General features: G+C 42.2%; 1 protein-coding gene across 1 annotated transcript in view; it reads right to left on the bottom strand.

Annotated features, from left to right (window-relative positions):
* Nucleotides 1-20008, bottom strand: part of LOC114553580 (ADAMTS-like protein 3) — a 243131-nt gene that overhangs the window by 190391 nt on the left and 32732 nt on the right. The window contains exon 3 of the mRNA XM_028574811.1: nt 5447-5566. Coding sequence (XP_028430612.1) covers nt 5447-5566 — 120 coding nt within the window. The remainder of the gene's footprint in view (nt 1-5446; nt 5567-20008) is intronic.

Here is a 20008-nt window from a genome sequence, read left to right as displayed (position 1 = left end):
GGGAGAGTAAAAAATGACCTAACATTATTTATAATAAGTGTTTTGACCTCGACAACCCAACTGCATTTTACCACAAACTTGTGACTAGTTAACTTTCTAAAGCAGGCACAATCGCTTGTTTGCTAAGAGTCGGGTCAGTGATTGTGAATGTGTAAAGGTGTTCACGAGATAGATACCAACCTTTCATGAACTTGTGAATTTCACCAGCCGTCTTCTCTCCTTGATGGAGACAGACGCTGAGTGCACGGTGGGATTGATGGTGTTTTAAGCCTCCAACGTCACCTTACAGGCAGCTAATTTTCACCGTAACCTTAAACATAACCATTGCCGCGCTGCCTGGAAGTTGACGTTGGGGGCTTAAATGCACGGTGGGAGGAGCTATGTGTGTGTATGTGAGCGAGACACAAGTGACAGAGAGACGGAGGAGAGCAGGGAAAGGAAATGCAGAAGAACGTATTTTAAATAGCGTTTAAAAAAAATTAATAACGAAACGCAATGTGCGGCGGCCGGTGTTGATAGTGAGGCACACCTATAGCTGCCATATCTTTATAATGGAAGCTAGTCTTGCTTTGCCAGACCATCCACATGCTGCGAAGCGGAGGAGGGTCTGGCTAGTCCACCAACCAGATTTAGTTGACAAAGCACATCATGGCTACACTTCATCTGTATCATTTTAGTCAGATTTGTTTAATATGTAAACAGTTATTTCATTCTAAATTATCTGTCAATGTTATGTAGATCATTGTTTTAAATAAATAGTTCATAAACCTTCGTTTGACTAGTTTATTACTGAACCCAGCCATTACATGCTACGCTATCACATCCGGGTCCACTCACCACCACAAGTTAGATCTCAACCTGTGGGAAACACTGGACACATTAAGCTAGGCTGGTATTGTCCTTCTTTCTGCTGTGCTCCCTAACTAATAACTGTCTGGCACCGGTGATGCCCCAATATGATGCCAAGGCTCTGTTAAAACTATTATTTGCAATTGCCAACAAAGCTAATATAACCCCAAATCACAAAGATGCCAATTAACCTTCCTTCCCGAGGCTATTTTGCAGAGGCACCGAGGCTCCGCCCAAAACGATTGCGATTGGTTTAAAGAAATGCCAATAAACCAGAGCACGTTTTTCTCCCATATCCCAGAATGCTGTGTGGACTAGCCAGACCCTCCTCCGCAGCGCTGTGGAGGAAGGTCTGGCAATGCGAGACTAACACGGGTCTAACATTATTACACAACCTCTGTGTTTGGCGAAACATGGTAGGCAATTTGCGGTGAAATTTTTACTTGACGATTTACAGACATGGCAGATATGCACGGGATGAACACAGACACAATTAGTTTGTATTAGAAATTAATAGAGGTCCCGAAGCTAATACTAGTGTCAATAGGGCATCTCAAACTGATAAAAGGATTAAAAAATACTCATGTTACCTATGTCAAAGTATTTTCGCACCCATGACAACATAGAGGAAAAACAGGAAGGAAGGAAAGGAAAACAACAAATCCTCTGCACTGACACACAATCTCACAGCATCACACAGAGAGAAGTCCTCATGTTGTATGTGTGCATGGTATGGGCGTACATTTAATCTAACAGTTGGGGGAGGGGGGGAGAATAAACATGAAATTTCTCAAGAGCAATTTTTGAAGGGGACACAAAATTTTACTTGTACAGGATATGTGTAGTTGTGGAACTCCAGTAAGAAGGCTGGCAAGTGATTTTATTCACTTTAAACATCGGATGAAGTGATTCTTTTCTCTAATACAGATGATGACTGATGACTGAACTGAGAACTGAACCCCCTAGCAAGCAAGCTAACTAACCAGCATTTTCTGTAACCAGTAAAAGCACGTTGGGTGGAATTAGCAAGCAAGCTAACGTTAACTAACTATCCAACAAGCTACCAAACAAGCTAGGTAACGTTATAACCGCTAACATAGAGGATTCATGGGGAAATCTTTTGTCATGACTAATTTATTAAAGTGCCCATATTATGAAAAAACACTTTTTCTGGGATTTGGGGTGTTATTTTGTGTCTCTGGTGCTTCCACACACATACAAACTCCATGCTGTTTTGAGTGAGATACAGGTGAGCTGGTCAAAATCTGCAGGGTTTTCTACGTCACTAGCCGAAACGAGGGGGCTAAACCATGCTAGTGCTAGCCTGCTAGCGGTTAGCCCCCTCGTTCTCAATGGAAAAACACAGCTACAACACACACAAGTTCACCATAATCTACAAAAGAACTACTTACATGTCCCTCTTCTGCAGGTATTCCACGCAAAGTTGGAAGTGCGCCCTCGTTTAGAAGAAGTCTCCCGGCTAATCCTGCCTTGTACTGACTGCAGTTAGAGAAACAGCTAGCTAGCAATTGTGATCCTTACCTAGCTACTGCACATGTGCGGTACAGAAACAAAGACGGTACAGAAGTAGGATGTGTCACTCTGTAGCTAAAACAGAGACCTGAACACAGGGTGATAATAGGAGCTGCAGCAATGTGCAGTACAACAAAAATATGGTGTTTTTTGATAATTAAACCATGTAAACCTATTCTGGTACAACCTCAAAATACAATTATAAACCTGAAAATGAGCATAATAAGGCCACTTTAAGGACAGTAAAAAAGAATCACTTAACCTGATTTTTTTAAAGGGAATAAAATAGCCTTTTCTACTTAGCTACTGGAGTTGCACAACTAACCTTAAGTTATTGAAGTGATTCAAACTTTGTTCTCTCTCCCACCCAGCGCTGTCTCTCTTAACAATGCAGCTCCCACCGAACGGACCACACCACTGTGAGGTAAGAAAGGAGGGCTTGATATGTTTTTTTTTTTACGTAAAACGCATTTAGTGCCCTGTTTATATTGTTTTACTACTTACACAATTATTTTAATTATATATTATTACATAATTTACAATACACAGCAAGTTTTTTAATGATTTTTTTATGGGGGGGAGGAGACAGCCTTCAGATTGGGTAAGTCCCGACCCTCCCCCTGACCCCCTTGCGATTTACGCCTATGGTGCATGGAGCAGAATGTAGGGCAGACAGTGAAGCAGAAAATGTGAGACAGCATTATTAACCATCCTGGTGGGAAAAACACAGGAAGCAGCACTGCTGACACTTCAGATCTGCTACCTGCAGTGCACCGCCGTGATCAGTTAGCTCATCCTGCCTGATGGAGTGAAGACGATGGAGATCAGAGAGCCAACAGTCCTCCACCTGTTACTCATCCTGCTAACCACTCTTCTGCACTGAGGCACACCACCTGCTGCTCACAGCAACACTCAACACCTACACGGGGCCTTAAGCGTGTGTGCGTGTATTTGTGTGTGTGTGTGTGTGTGTGTGTGTGTGTATGTGTGGCTTGTTTTACTATATTTGTGGGGTCCAAAAACCGGGGAATACAGTATATTTGTGGGGTTTGCACAGCCTTGTGGGGCCCAAAATTCTGGACCCCTCAAGGTTAAAGGGCTGTTTCAGGTTAAGGTTAGGCATTCAGTTGTGATGGTTAAAGTTAGGGTAAGGGGCTAGGGAATGCATTATGTCAATGACGGGTCCCCACAAAGTGAAACAAACGTGTGTGTGTGTGTGTGTGTGTGTGTGTGTTAGGGATAGACTGATTAACAGCCCTGGCTGATTATTGGGCCATTTTTGGCAGTTTGCAGATGATCTGTATCTGCGTTTTATTTGCCTGATAACCGATAAAGTTAATAAATTAAAAAGTGCTCTACTTGGGCTCGGCTACAGCTCTGCGTCCGTCCCTCTGCTTCGGTTTCACTCCCCACTGAGTCTGACTTAATGTCCCACCCACAACAATATCTGACTATCTTTTCCTGGGTATTATGTTGAAAGTTTCTTATTTATTAAAAAAAAAAAATGCTTCAAGCATTTAAACAAAGTTTTGTGTTGGAGTTTGTAACATTCCTAAATCTTAATTTTGATTTAAAGATTTTCATTTTCACTGTAAATGCATATCGGAGATATTTTAGTTAGTTTAGTTAAAAAAAATGGAGATTAATGTATTAGTTGACAGCTAATCGATAATCTTTGCAGCTCTATATGCATGTCTGTGTGTTTGTGTACACACTATACGGGACCAAACATCGACCATCTCTGACATGACGTAAATGCTCCTTTGAAACCTTAAAGGGACAGTCTGAAACATAAGCCTCCACTACACTAACCACAAGATTAAAATTCACACTAAACACAAACGTCCTTTATCTTTTATGCTTGGCATCAGGTCAGTGGAAGTTTTACGTTGAGAAAATGAGCCAGAGCCAAAAGTTTAACCAGGAATAGTCTTTGAAATGGTTAGCACTTCACTGAAGTTGGGAGGTCGATCTTCATGTGCCAACACGAATCAGCCCAATGACCCGGTGGCATCAGTGTTCCTATAGTTGGACCTGTTTGTCTCTGTGGCGAAACTAATCCTAAAACCCTAAATAATTAGCCTGGCTCTGCCCTCCTACGTACTTCTGCTCAATTTTCATTTCCCTTCAGTACTCCGTCTAGGTTCACGGTATAGTCTTGGGTTTTCTCCGGCCAAATATTTGGCGGTCCAATCGGCGAACAGAGGGAGTGGCTGAGAACGATGACGTTGAGGACGTGCGCAAGAAAGATGCGGTCCGTTGTGGCTGCCAAATATCCAGACGTTAAAGCGGCTGTGGCTCAGTGGTAGAATGGTTACCTGCCAATCGGAAGGTTGGTGGTTCGATCCTTGGCCCTGCAGTCCCATGTCGAAGTGTCCTTGGGCAAGACACTGAACCCTGAGTTGCCCCCGATGCTGTGCATCGGAGTGTAAATGTGTGTGAATGATTATCTGATGAGCAGGTGGCAACTTGTACGGCAGCCTCGGCCACAGTGTATGAATGTGTGTGAATGGTTCCTGTACTATGTAAAAGTGCTTTGAGTAGTCGTTGAGACTAGAAAAGCGCTATATAAGACCATTTACATTTAAAGCAAGAACAATCTTTGCTGAGTTGTTTTGGTGGCCATGATGTTGTGGCCCTCCTCCACACGGGGTTCGGGAAAAGTTAGATTTTCCAGCTCGCTCCGTTAGTGGTGAAGGAGTTGGCTAAGGCTGACGCTAGCGATGCTAAAGCTAAATATAAGCCAATAGTTGTCGGTCCTCTTCCTCCTCCTCTTGTTGCACATGCGCATGACATACAGTATGTCACGACCAAACGTTAGCGATTGGTTATGGCTCTGGGCGGATCCAATAGTTTTAAACTTCAACAGAGTACCCGCCTTCAAGGAAGTTAACACTTGTCAGTGGAGAGTGGCCAGACTCTCTGTACAAATGAAATGTACCAGAGTCTGGTAGGACCAAGCTACTAAATCAGAGCAATTAAAAGCAATTCATTCAAAATATTAGCATCAGCTTTTGCAAAGCCATACTGCCTCCAGCAACAGTTAGGAGAGTGTGGGACTGACCTGGTCGTCGTATCTGTAGGTTAGGAACTGATCTTCTGTAGCATCCTCCATGAAGCTGCCTTGAGGGGAGAGGGCGAACTCTGGCAGGAACACTGCACTCTGGGGCTGACTCTCTGCACCCTGACAACACACACACACACACACACACACACACAGTTTCAATCAGTATCCCGGTGATGCAGAGGGAATCATGTAAACACACACACACACACACACACAGTTTCAATCAGTATCCCGGTGATGCAGAGGGAATCATGTAAACACACACACACACACACACACACACACATAGTTTCAATCAGTATCCCGGTGATGCGGAGGGAATAATATAAACACACATACACACACACACACACACATGCACCCACACACACGCACAGTATCCAGGTGATGCAGAGGGAATCATATAAACACACACACACGCGCACACACAGTATCCAGGTGATGCAGAGGGAATCATATAAACACACACACACACACACACAAGTCAGATCATGATCATGCACCGAATCTGTAAGAATTCAACACAAACACACACAGATGTACACAGTAGCGTTGGACAATTGGACCCTTTGGTGCGCTGGGTCATTAATCTGATCTCAGTCACTCCCAGGTTAATTTAATGAGCTACAATCCGGACCACACTGGTGTTTTCTAAACAGAGGCTGTGAAATCCTCTCCCCAAACAGGAGGCGATCCCCTTCCCTCCCCAGGAGACAAAAAGCTGTGCTCAGTCCGATATGAACCAAACCCTCTGCTGATTCTTCAGGAATTCTGCTCCACTTGAATATCTTCTATTAATGTCACTGTGACTTATACAGTCAGGAACTGGTTCATTTTTTTTTTTTTTTTTTTTGGATGATCAGCATAATCCAAAGGCAGAGAGGGGAAGACAGTCCTACAGGGACGACTGTGCTGCACACTGAGACTGGATAGGAATAACTGGCATCTGGCATTTAGAGGGCTCCCCAGAGACAGAGGCCGTGTGTGTGTGTGTGTGTGTGTGTGTGTGTGTGTGTGTGTGTGTGTGTGTGTGTCCAGGCCACTTCAATTGTGTGCGAGAGAGATGATCTACCATTAAGATTAGCAGGAGTGGTGTCTCCTGCAGGCTTTTAGAGCCACTTAGAGACAGACACAGCGCAAGTGCCACTGCTATGTGTCTCCCTGAGGAGTGTCTGAGGCTGGCTACCTTTATCACTTACTAACCTCTTTACACTCTCTTTCTCTCTCTCTCTCTCTCTCTCTCTCTCTCTCTCTCTCTCTCTCTCTCTCAGAAACAAGCCGTAAAACACAACACTGCCATATGATCTCCTCATAAAGTTAAAACTGTTGCCTATTTACACATTGAGCAAACACAGAGCAATATGAGCATTAATGTAAGTCCAATATTCACCCTCCTTTTAGCTCTGGTTTGGTCTCTACCACCTCCTGAGGGAAAAATCTGTCTCTTTAGCTACATGCTCCACTATGTTAACCAGCTAGTCTCTAACTGTGGCTGTCTGCTGTTGGTGGAAACGAGGATAATAAAAGTGTGACGCCTTTCACACAAGCAGTTACGTGCTCCATTGTTAATATAAAAATATGTATTATTAAGGAAGAAAAAAAGAAAAGGGTCCAAAATTCTGATGCCAAACAGGTGGCAGGAGAGCTGCTCAGCTGAATGAGAACTCGTCTCGTCTTACTCCCCATTGCTCCATTCTGAAGCAGCGATGTGCACTGGAAATATATCACAAGTAGTGCATCTTCAATCAGTCTGTCCCTCAGCAGCATGATTTTGAGGTATTTTGTTTATTTTTGTACAGCCTTCAAATATACTCTCTCTCTCTCTCTCTCTCTCTCTCTCTCTCTCTCTCATTCATATTATAAGCAATAAGCTGCTTCTTCCAAAACAAGGGCAGTCACGATTCTCCAAATCCACAATTTTATTTGACTTTCGATTTTAAGGTCATGATTCGATTTTAGTTTTTTACAGGAACGGCAATGCCACAATAAGAGCCACTAGATGGCAAAAGGGAACCTTACACACTAGCGCCCTTTATATAGAGAGTGTGGCCAACTAGGGAATCAAATGTTCTGAGCTATCCCGTTATGCGATTGGTTCCGAGGTGGTCACATGTTTCGTGGACTCCATGTTTGATACCAACATTCATCTGATTCCCATTGACATAGTGCAGGGAATAGTGGAAAAATGTAATAAATTATTTAAAAAATGACATAAATCACTGAAAAATGCCCAACTGTTGCGCGTTTGGCTGCAATGAAAGACAGGGAAGCGGCAAAAGATTTCACAAGTACCCCCATGAACCAAAAAGGCAAAAAGTATGGGAGCTGTTCATTATTGTGTGAGGTAAATGTCAATTACTCTCTTCGATATGATAACAAATTACATAGGACAAATATAGTAATACCATCGTTAATGTGTACCATGCTGTCAAAAAAGTTCTAACACTGTTTGAATTTAGCCTTATGCTAACGTTAGCTTTTTCGCTAGCACTCCATGTACCTAAATGCTTGATATCTTGACATAGTCATATGGCTTTTGGTCTCGACCGAGTCCAGGTGTCTTTATTATGTTCATAATAATATTGGAGGGAAAGTGAAACACAGCTTGGACGGGGATGTTGTTCGGCTTTTCACAAGTTTAGACAGCTAGCTTACGCTACGCCGACATTTGCTAACGTTAGCACAACAGTGTTAGCCTTGCCTGCTAGGTAAACATTACGACTGCCTTCGGAGTTTCCTATATCTGCCTCCACGTTGTCAACATAAGACCTGTGGTGTTAGTGCTCCTTTTGTACAATCATTTTATTGAATGAAATATTGAGCTTCGCTTTTCTGAGATGGGTGGGTTTGTGTTATGTTACACACAAAGCTAGCTATAGTTAGCCTGTATGCTAGCGGACATTAGAAAGGTAAACACTGCTAAGAGACTTATTAGGCGACGTGGTCACTCACTACGATGGGCATTTCTTTTAGGCCCATTTACGATATAGAAGGTAAATAATACACTGAAATATTTCCGTAAGGGCCTTTTACATATTGACAAATGTTGATAATAACATGTATATGCCTGTTTATGGTGAAAATAATAATATTTGCCCCATAGGGTTACACTGTAGAGTCATCTGACGTTCGTATCCAATATGGCGCCCACGATTTGAGTTGGCCACACTCTCTATATAAAGGGCACTATTACACACAACAATTTGACTTTTTCTAAATTAACTAAGTGCAATTGAATGCAACATTAGTTTAACAAGGTGCCCATGAACGCTTGTTTTTTTTCTTCAGCAAGTAGGTGGAGGTGGAGAAAGAAAGAGATACTGGAGGAGTTGCCATCCTGCTCTTAGGGCATTTACACACCTATAGTTGGTTTGCTCTGGTCCGAATCAGTTGATGTGTTTGTGAACTTGGAGCGATTTCACCTTGGTTTAGTTTCGCTTCATACAGAGAAAAATCCAAGCGTACCATAATGCGTCATTACAAACCACGCAAGAACATTCACTCCTCTTATTGGTCGGATGTGTCTGGGGTGGGAGCAACAAAGTAAATACAGGAGAAGGTCCTGTGTTCTGGACTCGTGCACATTTCTCTCATCTCCATGGTCAAACCTGCTCATTTCATTGAAATAATCAGACATTGTTTCGCGAGCGACGTTACAACGTCTGCTGTGCTCACCGAGACTTCACTGTGCTCTGCCGGTGTCTGTCTCCAACTAAATCGGCAGTTGGTTTGACAACGGAGATGCGAGCATATGTGAGCTTGACCGCAGTCTATTTCTGTGAGACGAAACATTGCAAGCTGATAAATTTTGCTGCTCTGCCGCATCGCAGATTGCAAAGCGCACCTGACTACGGGAGCCGTTTAGCTCAGACTTGCGGAGTATATATAGTTGGAGCGGTTCCAGGTTGGATCAGGTTCTAACCGCAAACGAACCGCTCCGGAGTTTGATTTAAATTGTACAGAGACCACCTCATCAAGCAGGTCTCGGTATGCTTGTGTGGCACCCAAGTGCGATTGCTGCGTTCTCACCTGCCCAAACGAACCGTACCAAGCAGGAAAATCATCTCTAGTGCGATTCAACCGAACTTAATGAGGCAGGTGTGAAAGCGCCCTAAAATCCGATAGTCGAAATTGTGAGCTCATTTCGATCGACATGTCTAAAATTGAAATTGTGACACCCCTGAAAACAAGTCAAGCCAGACCCACATCAAGATGTTGGGTCTGGGAACTCACCATTGACAGGGCTCAATCCGAGGGGCGGGATAAACGGTTGTCTTTCAAATTCCCTCTGCACGTAATAGGATAGTGCTACAACCAGGCAGAGCAACGAAGAAGGTAGCGAAGCTAGTTGACAGATTAAACTTTTGCCGTATCTGGTCGGCAAAACTCCGAACACATCTTCCTTTTTTAAGAATGACTTCTGTGGCGTTCTTTTCTCAAAGAAAAGCTTAACTCTAAGTCTTCCAGAAGACAGCTGTTCCCAGCAGCAGCAGCCATAAGCCCGCCCACACACTCTATACACGATGTGATTGGCCTGACCAGAGTTTGGTTTTTCCAGCTCGCAAGCCAACGGAGAGTGCCTAGACCCCCCTGGCTGCAAAATAAATTTGCTGCCACTAGGGTGCATCTAGATTTCTAGGCTAGGATAAGGCTCCAGACCAGCTCATTAGCAAACCTCCATTTGAGTTTGTTTTTGTCAATTGCTGTTCCCGAGGTCAAGAATCATATTTCAATCTCAAAATACTGTATATGATAACTTTCTGACCTGATGCGGCATAAGACCATATCTACTCCGCAATGATTAAGGTTTGGTTTGGTTCAGGATTGGTTAGGGTAGGAAAAAGACAATGGTTTTGAGATTAAAAAAAACCAACAACTACTGAGTTAGAGACCATCCGTTGCCAAGGTTAAAGGGAAGTCTGTTGACTGTCTCCAGTGGTAGAATGCAACCAAGTTAATTTACTCAAGTACTGTTCTTAACTACAAATTGGAGGTACTTATACTTTACTTTCAAACAGGATTTTGAAAAGTGGGGAACATGTCCCCCCTGTCCCCAGTGGAAATTACACCCTAGCCCCCAACGCCTGCTTGTTGAATGAATGAACTGATTAACCTTTTACCTCTTACATACATACATACAAACTCACACTCACACCCCAGCACTTAGCCCTAGCCTAAACAAAGCCCATGTTTGACCCCTCCACAACCCCCCCGCTCAGCACTACTCCTGAGCACACAGCCATGTGCTCAGCGTTGGACTCCCACAGCCCATATGTCTGAACATGACTGACTAAAATAAACATCTCACAGCTTTCTTCCCTTTCATCGTTGGACACAAACGCAAGTGCACCAGCTTCTACATGAAATTAATAGAATCCAGAACTGACATGGCTTTGTCATGGTATGAGAATGCATGTTCTATTTGCATCTGTTGTTTTACTTACAGCAGAGTTGGAAAGTAAGGTAAAGTATCCCGAAGAAAGAATTCAAAAGATGAGTTCAAGAGTTTAAAAAAATGGATTTATCTGCAGAGTAGAGCTCACAGTGCAGGAGTATCATTCAGTTCAAGACTATGCATCGCTTCTATTGGACTCCCTCCAGATTGTTCCGAATTGGTCTGAAAGACACAGCAAATTGTTGGAAATGTAAGACAGCGGATGGCCAATTACTTCATGTCCTATGGTCCTGTGATAAGGTCCAGGAATTTTGGACCGGGATACATGATAACCTATGTCGGATTGCAGGGAGCCAGGTTCCATTCAGCCCGAGATGATTTGTTCTGGGAGATAGGTAAATCCTCATTGGGATGGGTAAGAACATAAGAAGCTGGGTCCAGATTAGTTTAATGATAGCTAGACAGATTCTTTTAAGAGGATGGAAGAATGAAGAGGCGCCGTCAATCCAGGAGCGGGCTTGTGAGATGGCAAGGGTGGCAGCGTTTGAAAAAATGTCATATAAACGGTTTGCCAGATTGGATGTCTACACTAGAAAATGGGGTGCTACTTGTATGATTCAATTTCAATTCAATTTTATTTATAGCATCAAATCATAACAAGAGTTATCTCAAGACACTTTACAAATAGAGTAGGTCTAGACTACACTATAATTTACAAACACCCAACAATTCCAGTAATTCCCCCAAGAGAAAGCATTTAGTGTGACAGTGGCGAGGAAAAAAACTCCCTTTTAGGTAGAAACCTCGGCTGGTGAGGAAAAGACCCAGGCTCTTGGTAGGCGGTGTTTGACGGTGCCAGTTGGGGGTGTGATGATAATGGGCCTATGGTGTTGCCATTTATACATATGTTTATTTGGTTTATGGTTTATTATCTATTTTGTTATTATTTTGTTGTATGTTGGATGATGATGACAAAGAAGTGGGTGTGTTCATGTTGCGAATTGTAGGTTTTGTATGTTGTTAAAAAATTAATGAAAAATCGTTGAAAAAGAAAAAAAAAAAACATGGATGAAGAAAGGCGTACTAGATAGACAAACATCCCACCTGTACAGCTTGTTGTCTTTACAACTGTAGAAATCATAATTTGGCAAGTGGGTTAGGGTTAGGAAGAAGGAAACATCAAAATAAGCTTATAAAGTTGTCATAGCTAACGTATTAGCAAACATTTGCAAACATGCACGTCCAGCAGTCACTGAGACATTAGCATTCTTAGTGAGCGACGCTGACGGTGTACAGTACGTTTATCACAACTTTTTTACTGGAAACGGGTGAGATTGGAATTACTGAGAGCAGGTCAGTCAAAAGTATACATTAACAGGTCACTGTTTAATGTATGTCCAGGTTGAAAAAAAAGTAGTTACCCTTTAAGTTTGAGTACAAATGGGTATCTTCCAAATTTTCAGTCTTTTTTGGTTTCTCTGGCAGGACTGCCGTTTATCCTTTGGCATAAATCCAGCATAAGATATTTGTCGCTGCCGTCGCATAAGTTTTGGTGCCGTAGAGAATAGTACATCTCTGACCACCTACAAATGATTTCAATGGCTGATGACTTGCCCATTGTGTGAGAGAATTTGTGTTGGTACTCTAACAACTGTTTGTTGTGTTTTTCTGCTACACAGCTCTAATCAAGGCCAGCCAGAGCAGTATGAGTGGGCTAGCACTGAAAATACAAAGTCTGAAAGGGGCATGATTGGTTTTCCAATAGAGGACTATGTCCATATAGGCCACACACACACACACACACACACACACACACACACACACACGGACAGAAAGTGTGGTTGTCTTGCTGTGAAGTTACTGAGTCGTAGCTGTGCAGCACAGCGAGCAGCAGTTCCTCTAATAGAGTTTACAAACCAGTGGAAGGACAGTGTCAGCACACCCTGCAGTGGCTGGTTCACACTGGATCACTGGCTTACTTCAGGGGAGCAAATACTTGGATAATAATACAGGGAGGGCAACCCCCAGCCCAAGGGACAGCATACTGTACTGAAGGAGGCAGCTGTTACACTGTAGTATGGGAGGGTTACTTGTAAAAGCTCTTAGTAAATCCCCTGTGCTAGGGCTGGGCGATATATCGATATTATATCAATATTGTGATATGAGACTAGATATCGTCTTAGATTTTGGATATCCTAATATCGTGATATGACATAAGTGTCTTTTCCTGGTTTTAAAGGCTGCATTACAGTGAAGTGATGTACTTTTCTGAACTTACCAGACTGTTCTAGCTGTTCTATTATTAATGATTATTTATCTAAAATCTAAGTGTGAAGATATTTTGCGAGAGCACCAACTGTCAACTCTAGAATATATCGCTGCAATATCGATATCGAGGTATTTGGTCAAGAATATCATGATATCTGATTTTCTCTATATCGCCCAGCCCTACCCTGTGCAGCCGGTCAGAAAACACACCATCGAGAATGATGGAAGATGCTTTGTTCAGCTCCAGTGGCTAACCACAAATACTAAATGAGGGGTTCCAAAACATTTTCAAGGTAAGGTCCAATATATATATATATACAGCAGAGCATCGATACAAGGGCTGCTGATGATTCAGTCCATCCTCGCTGGAAATCCCCTCACGCACTTTCTTCTGCATTAAAGGCGCAGTAGGTAAGCCTTATAAAACTAACTTTCTGCCATATTTGCTGAAACTGACCCTATGTTCGAGTAGGGGTGGGAATCACCAGAGGCCTCACAATACGATATCGTCCCGATACTTATGTCACGATACGATATTATTGCGATTTTAAACATATTGCAATATTCTGCAATATATTGCAATTTATTACCTTTTTTTCCAACTTGAAATGGTTCCCAATTTCAAATGATGTCCCCAGAAAGGAAACTTTGTCAACATCTGTTTTATCTAAAAAGATAAATTTCTCTGTTTGTTCATCTCATTTCAATTTTATTGCTGCAAAATGGGATTGTCAAGCAGACAAACTGACCAACACATACATAGTAAAAGATCGATACTTGGCGTCTGTGTATCGATACAGTATTGCCACGGAAAATATCGCGATACTATGCTGTATCGATTTTTTCCCCCACCCCTATGTTCGAGTAGAACTACATGAAGCAAGTCATTTAAAAAATCCAGCTCCTCTGGCACTACCTCTGGCGATTTGCAAAAATCCACCGCTCCCTGTTCAGATGCACCAATCAGGGCCATGGGGGGTGTCTAACTGTGTGTCAATCACTGCTCATGCACACGCATTCATTCTCCATTGTGGGGGGGGCTTTAGCGGTAAGGGGGGAAGGACTGAGAAGTTGTCGATGTTCCATTTTTTGGTCCTGGGTCTTCGCAATCCTACCTACGGCACCTTTAAATTACCTTGATCTCTGATCATATAAAATGTAGCTTTGTGGTGGCCTGGGTAGCTCACCTGTTAAAGCGTGTGCGCCCATGTACGACCTGCGGCCCTTTGCATGCGTGTCGTTGCCCCTCTCTCCCCCATCATTTCTAAGCTGTCCTATCCAATAAAGCCCTAAAATGCCCCCAAAAAAAACTCATCTTTAAAAAAAATTGAATTGTCGTAGTTGTTTGTTTTTAATGTTGTTTCCTTTTTTTTTATTTGTCGCATTAAATCGTATGATGTTCAATTCCAGTGAAAAGCCTTTTGAATCTTGATCTTGATTTTAAATCAGGTTTATTTAAGGTGCATTCACAGCCGAAAAGCTCAGATTGGGCTTGGAGAGTTAACAAAAAGATGCTCTGTTGCATTGTGGGAAATGTAGGATCCAGTGTTTTTGAAGCTCCCTAAATTACAGCTTGCTTTGATTTGACTTTTTTTGTGCGTGTCCTATGAAAATCCCCTAACTTTATGAAAGTGCAAAACCTCTTTAAATGCATCACGCATACTATACACACCTACTCACTTTAACCTTTAGAGAATTGGTTCCTGCTTTTCTTTCCTGTAAATGAACCTGATGGATTTTCTTTCCATCAACACATTAAACAGTCACACAGATTATTTTGTCCTTTATCTAATGCAGAGCACAAGGCTGACTACTGTAAGATAATCTTTTCTTATTATAGAGGCTGAAAGACTGGGATGAAAGGCTTTGATCTCATCATGTCTAAATATACAGGATCTATTTGAACGCTGAACAGTCCACCACTGGAGTTTACAACCTGTCTATATAGTCTTATCTATAATTATTTCATGTTCTTATTTTGTGAAGAAGTTTTATAGTTAAAGAAAGAGATGAACATTGCAGTGGAATTATATTTTCAACCACCTACTATGTTTTTATGCCCATATTAACTGTTAGTGAATCCAGTGCTGAGACCTACAGTCCTCTAAAGTCCAGTAAAGAATCTGGCAAAAGGGATATTGTATCAGTTTTAATACTACAAACAAGTAGTAGGCAGTAGAAGTGTAACATAGTGTAAATCTCTGTGTCCAGGCCTGCTGCTTCACTTGGAGAAGTGTGTGTCTGTATCTGTGAACAGTTTTCTGTCTGCTTATGTTGAGGAAATGAAGTGAAAAAGTCATTATTAATGAGGGCTGTTTATATCCATGAATGGGCTTTTGTTAACGGGTTATGATCTTCGTGTGCAAGCCAAATTCTGCAGTGCCAGGAATGGTAAGTCCATACTATGCAGACTGGCTTTTTAATTACACAAGCAGGAGGAAGAGCTATTCTCATAGCAGAAATCCTACAGGTTGACTTTTTTTCTGATAGAAAAGCAGACAATTGTGGTAAAAAATAAATCCAGTAAAAAAAGGCTTAAGCCTAGAAATGTACTCCTGTCCTAGTCTATATCAACATTTCATTTCCATTCAGGTGCCCCTGGAAATTCTGCCGGATGTCCCTCATTTTGGCCGGATGTCCGTCTGCTTTCGCTTTCTTTGTGGGTGGATTTATGAGGTCAATGGTTAACTGCTCCTCAGATCTCTGCAGGGTAAATCCAGACAGCTAGCTAGACTATCTGTCCAATCTGAGTTTTCTTTTGCACGACTAAAACAACTTTTGAATGAGCACTTTTCACCAAAAAAGTTCCCTGCCGATGTTATTTTGCAGAGGCACCGTTGCTACGTTCGGCACTTAGCACCGCCCAAGGCAATTGTGATTGGTTTAAAAAAATGCCAATAAACCAGACCACGTTTTTCAACATCGAGGAATGTTGCGTGGACTACCCAGACCATCCTCCACAGCGCTGTGCATGCCAGACTATAGCCGATCCAGACTAGGCTTCAAGTAATGCGTTTGTGTCTGAACTACCAGCCAACCAATCCAATCAGCGTCTGGGAAAAAGAGCTACTGGCAGCTCCGGGCGTGGTTTAGGTGTGTGTGACGACTTTTTTTTTAGTTTTTTTCAAAGTGCCTGCCCTATTCCATACAGTTTCCAATGCTGCCTTCTCAGATGGTTAAGGTTAACAAAAAGTACTTGGTTAAGGTCAGAGAAGGGGTTAAGGTTAGGAGGGAACCTTTGACGCCATAACTGCAAGAACTACTAGTTTAGGGGACAGGAAATATCACGGTCATGGAAACCGAAGGTGATTGTTGGTAGGAAGCAGGAAACAAACAGCGGTCTTGACAGACAACAGTAATTTTTCACTCAGCCACTATAGGTCGTAGTCCATCAAACATAATTTGATGTTAGGAATTTAAACCAATGACACTGTTGTTTTACTTGGGAGGACAGTCTCCAGCCACCAAACCACAAACAGAAAATCTTATCACGTTGTTGAAATGCAATTTCAAGACCATGCAAAAACAGTATGTGGGAACCTTTTCCTGTAAAGGGGGGGTATCCCAGATTAGTTGATGTGGTAAAGACTGAATGAGTTAATCCTTTACACCACCAAAAAGTCTTGGATGACCACGGATGACTTACTTTTAGAATTTTCTGATTTTGAGTTAACTGAGTTATATTTCTGAGCATGTTTGAAAGGCTGTCCAGGGCTTGACATTAACTTTTTGAGGCACTTGTCCTTCGGACAAGTACATTTACGTTTCACTTGTCCATGAACAAAAGTCACTTGTCCGGGTAATGATTCATCATTTTATAATTTCTTTTGTGTTTTGCTAATGCAGAATTTGAAGAAACCATTGAAAGCATCCAAACACTATCAACATTAATACAATTCAGTTTAAACAGTAGAAACAAATGTTTCCCAAGAATAGATTTCCCCTTCAACAAGAAAAAAGGATCTCCAGACTCATAATACAAAATTATACTTTGCACGCCGGTGTGCAGAAGTTAATATATTGAGATTCTAAGTGAATATTTTAAAGTTTCTCATTACTTTCAGATTCCTAGTCAATATTCTAAGTTACTATGTCAATATATTGAGATATTCTGAGTTACTAAGTCAATATATTGAGATACTGAACCAATATGTTGAGTTACTAAGTCAATATATTCCGATACTAAGCCAATATATTGAGATTAAGTCAATATTTTATAGTTTCTCATTACTTTGATATTCTTTGTTTATATTCTGAGATACTGAGTCAATATATTGAGATACTAATTCAATATTTTGACCAGAGGTAGTGGTGACTTGAACTTATACTATATCTAAAATAATTTTGTAGACATAACAATGGATTTTGCCACTAAATGTTGGTGTCAGCGTGTTTTTTTGTTTGTTTTTTTCTACAATTTCACTTACCAAGGGATCCTTTAAAAAGGTGTAGCAATAGCTACTTTACAGTTGATTATTACCTGATATTTAATCCGCTACAAACGAGTAGCGGAGCAGCTAGTAACGTTACGAGGCAGAGAGCCAGCCGTCAAGAGTCAAATTAACTTCATGCTTCATCCGCACAAAGCACACTTCTATCGCCACGAGTGACAGCTTTATTCGGCTCGTTTTCTGTGAACGATATGGGGACGGGGTAACGTTAAAGCGTAGTTAGCATGCTAACGTTAGCTACCTATCACCAGCTGCCTGGCTTGCTGGTTCCGCGGTGCTTTCATGCTGTATCGCTTACAGAGAAGGAGCTGAACAGTGGGCTGGGTCTAACGTCAGCGGTCCGCTCTCCCGCTGCTGCTGGGTGTAACGTTAGTTAATGTATTTGTTTCAAATTGGTAAAGTAAAATCTGTAACATAAACGGAATGAGTGGCACATAATAACGTATATAATGCTTCATCCACACAAAGTACATTGCTATCGCCACGAGTGACTTCTGTTTTCAGCTTGTTTTCTGTGAACGATGTGGCGAGGAGGTAACGTTAAGGTGGAGTTAGCAAGCTAACACCGGCTAGCTTGCTTTCATGCTGCTTCGCTTTTGGAGAATGCGCTGAACAGCGGGCTGGGCCTAACGTTAGCGGCCCGCCGACCCGCTGCCCGGGGTTGTGGGGTAAAATATGTATTTGTTTCAATTCTGTAACATTCACGAAATGAGTGGCATTTTGTTTTGTTTGAGTTTTAACTTGTCCAGTGGGGCAAGTAAATTTCTCTTCCACTTGTCCTACAAAAAATCCACTTGTCCCGGACAAGCGGACAAGCCTTAATGTCGAGCCCTGCTGTCACTTTAAGATGTATGCGTGTGGTTTTGTTTCAGTGTTTTATTGCGTCTACGCCCTCTCGGCACTAAATGTAACATCACAGAGCTTGCCTCTTCAGATAATTAAGAGACACTTGAAGATACAGTATGAAAACCCTAGAGAGAGACCAGAAATAGAACTCAGGGGAGAGGCGGTGCAGGAGAAATGTAGGATAAATCGGGGCCACGTTGGCCCTCACTAGCTCATTGTGATCCACTTTAAGCTATAACCAAACCCTCCGGAACATCTTATCACACCGACACTGCAGGTCACAAGAATGCTGAGTGGTTAAACTGAATACAGAGCAGTTTAGTGCAGCTCTAAGCTCCTGTAGGAGTAACAGTCACAGCGATGAGGCCAATAAAAGCAGCACGTTCACCTGCTCTGAAGCCATCAAGGCGCCATGATGACGTATTGTCTTTTTAACGTGTGGAAATATGAATGTTGTTTCATTAATATAATGATCATATAATATATAAATAATCTAATATATAAAAAAAAAAACTATAAATGAAACCGGCGTGTTAGTGAGTCTACAAGAGTCAAAGATAAATGTTAGTGGTACAGATTTAGGTGGACAGATCGTATGAATCTGAAGTATGCTCCAGGCCGCTCGGAGTAACACTGCTGTAAAAAAGGACCATTTCCTATTTAAATTATGTTTCCTGTCACCATCGCAGTCCTGATTGATCGATGTTATGAGAGGCTTTCCGTTGACAGCATGCTATATAACGAGATGTGCGGTCCAAAGGGGAGCATGCAGGGTTAACACTGTGTCACCCATGGCATGTAGAGGCCTAAAGTACGGCTGGGCAATAAATCGATATTATATCGATATCAATATACGAGACAACATATGGTCTTAGATTTGGGATATTGTGATATTGTACTATGACATAAGTGTTGTCTTTTCCTGGTTAATTACTGCCGTGCGAAATTACATGCCTGTAATTCGGCGGGGTCTTAAATCAGTTTTTCAAGGTGTTTGATCTCTTGTTTCCTGTGTGCCTTTTTATCCCTCTTTCGCGAAGACGGATATGGGATGGTGGGTGGCTACGGACGCCGCCTTTCATGGCCACCCTAGTCTGGCCCACTGCCCGACCGGAGACCTCCGTCCCCGAGTCGACGCGCTCACCGCGGCTTCGTCCGAGGGCTGGCGGAAGATGCTGTGTGGGTGCTGCCACGGCGGGGATTGGGGGTGCGGCAGATAAGTCAGTAAATTTGAGTAAAATCACAGGCTTCGCTGAATGCGCCGCATGAAACTCAGATGTGGAGGGTAATTTCTAAATCACACAATATTATCACACGATAATATCCAGATTACTGATGATTATTCATCACAAATCTTATTGTGTTACTATTTTAGCCAACCCTACAATATCGCCGCAAAATTGACATTGATGTATTTGGTCAGAAATATCAAGATATTTGATTTTCTCCATGTGGCCCAGCTCTAGTCTGGGGAAGTTAGGTCTTTATGAGCTCCTCACAGACAACAAACACACCTCAGGGGAACTAGCGGCCAGCAGCACAGGGGAGAATGAAGTTCCAGAAAAATAGCGAGCTGGAGAAGGAGAGAGAGAGTGGGGG

The sequence above is a fragment of the Perca flavescens genome, chromosome 1 (assembly GCF_004354835.1).
Source record: "Perca flavescens isolate YP-PL-M2 chromosome 1, PFLA_1.0, whole genome shotgun sequence".
Taxonomy (NCBI): Eukaryota; Metazoa; Chordata; class Actinopteri; order Perciformes; family Percidae; genus Perca; species Perca flavescens.
Note: the sequence above shows the minus strand (reverse complement) of the source record. Positions and strands in the feature narration are given on the sequence as shown.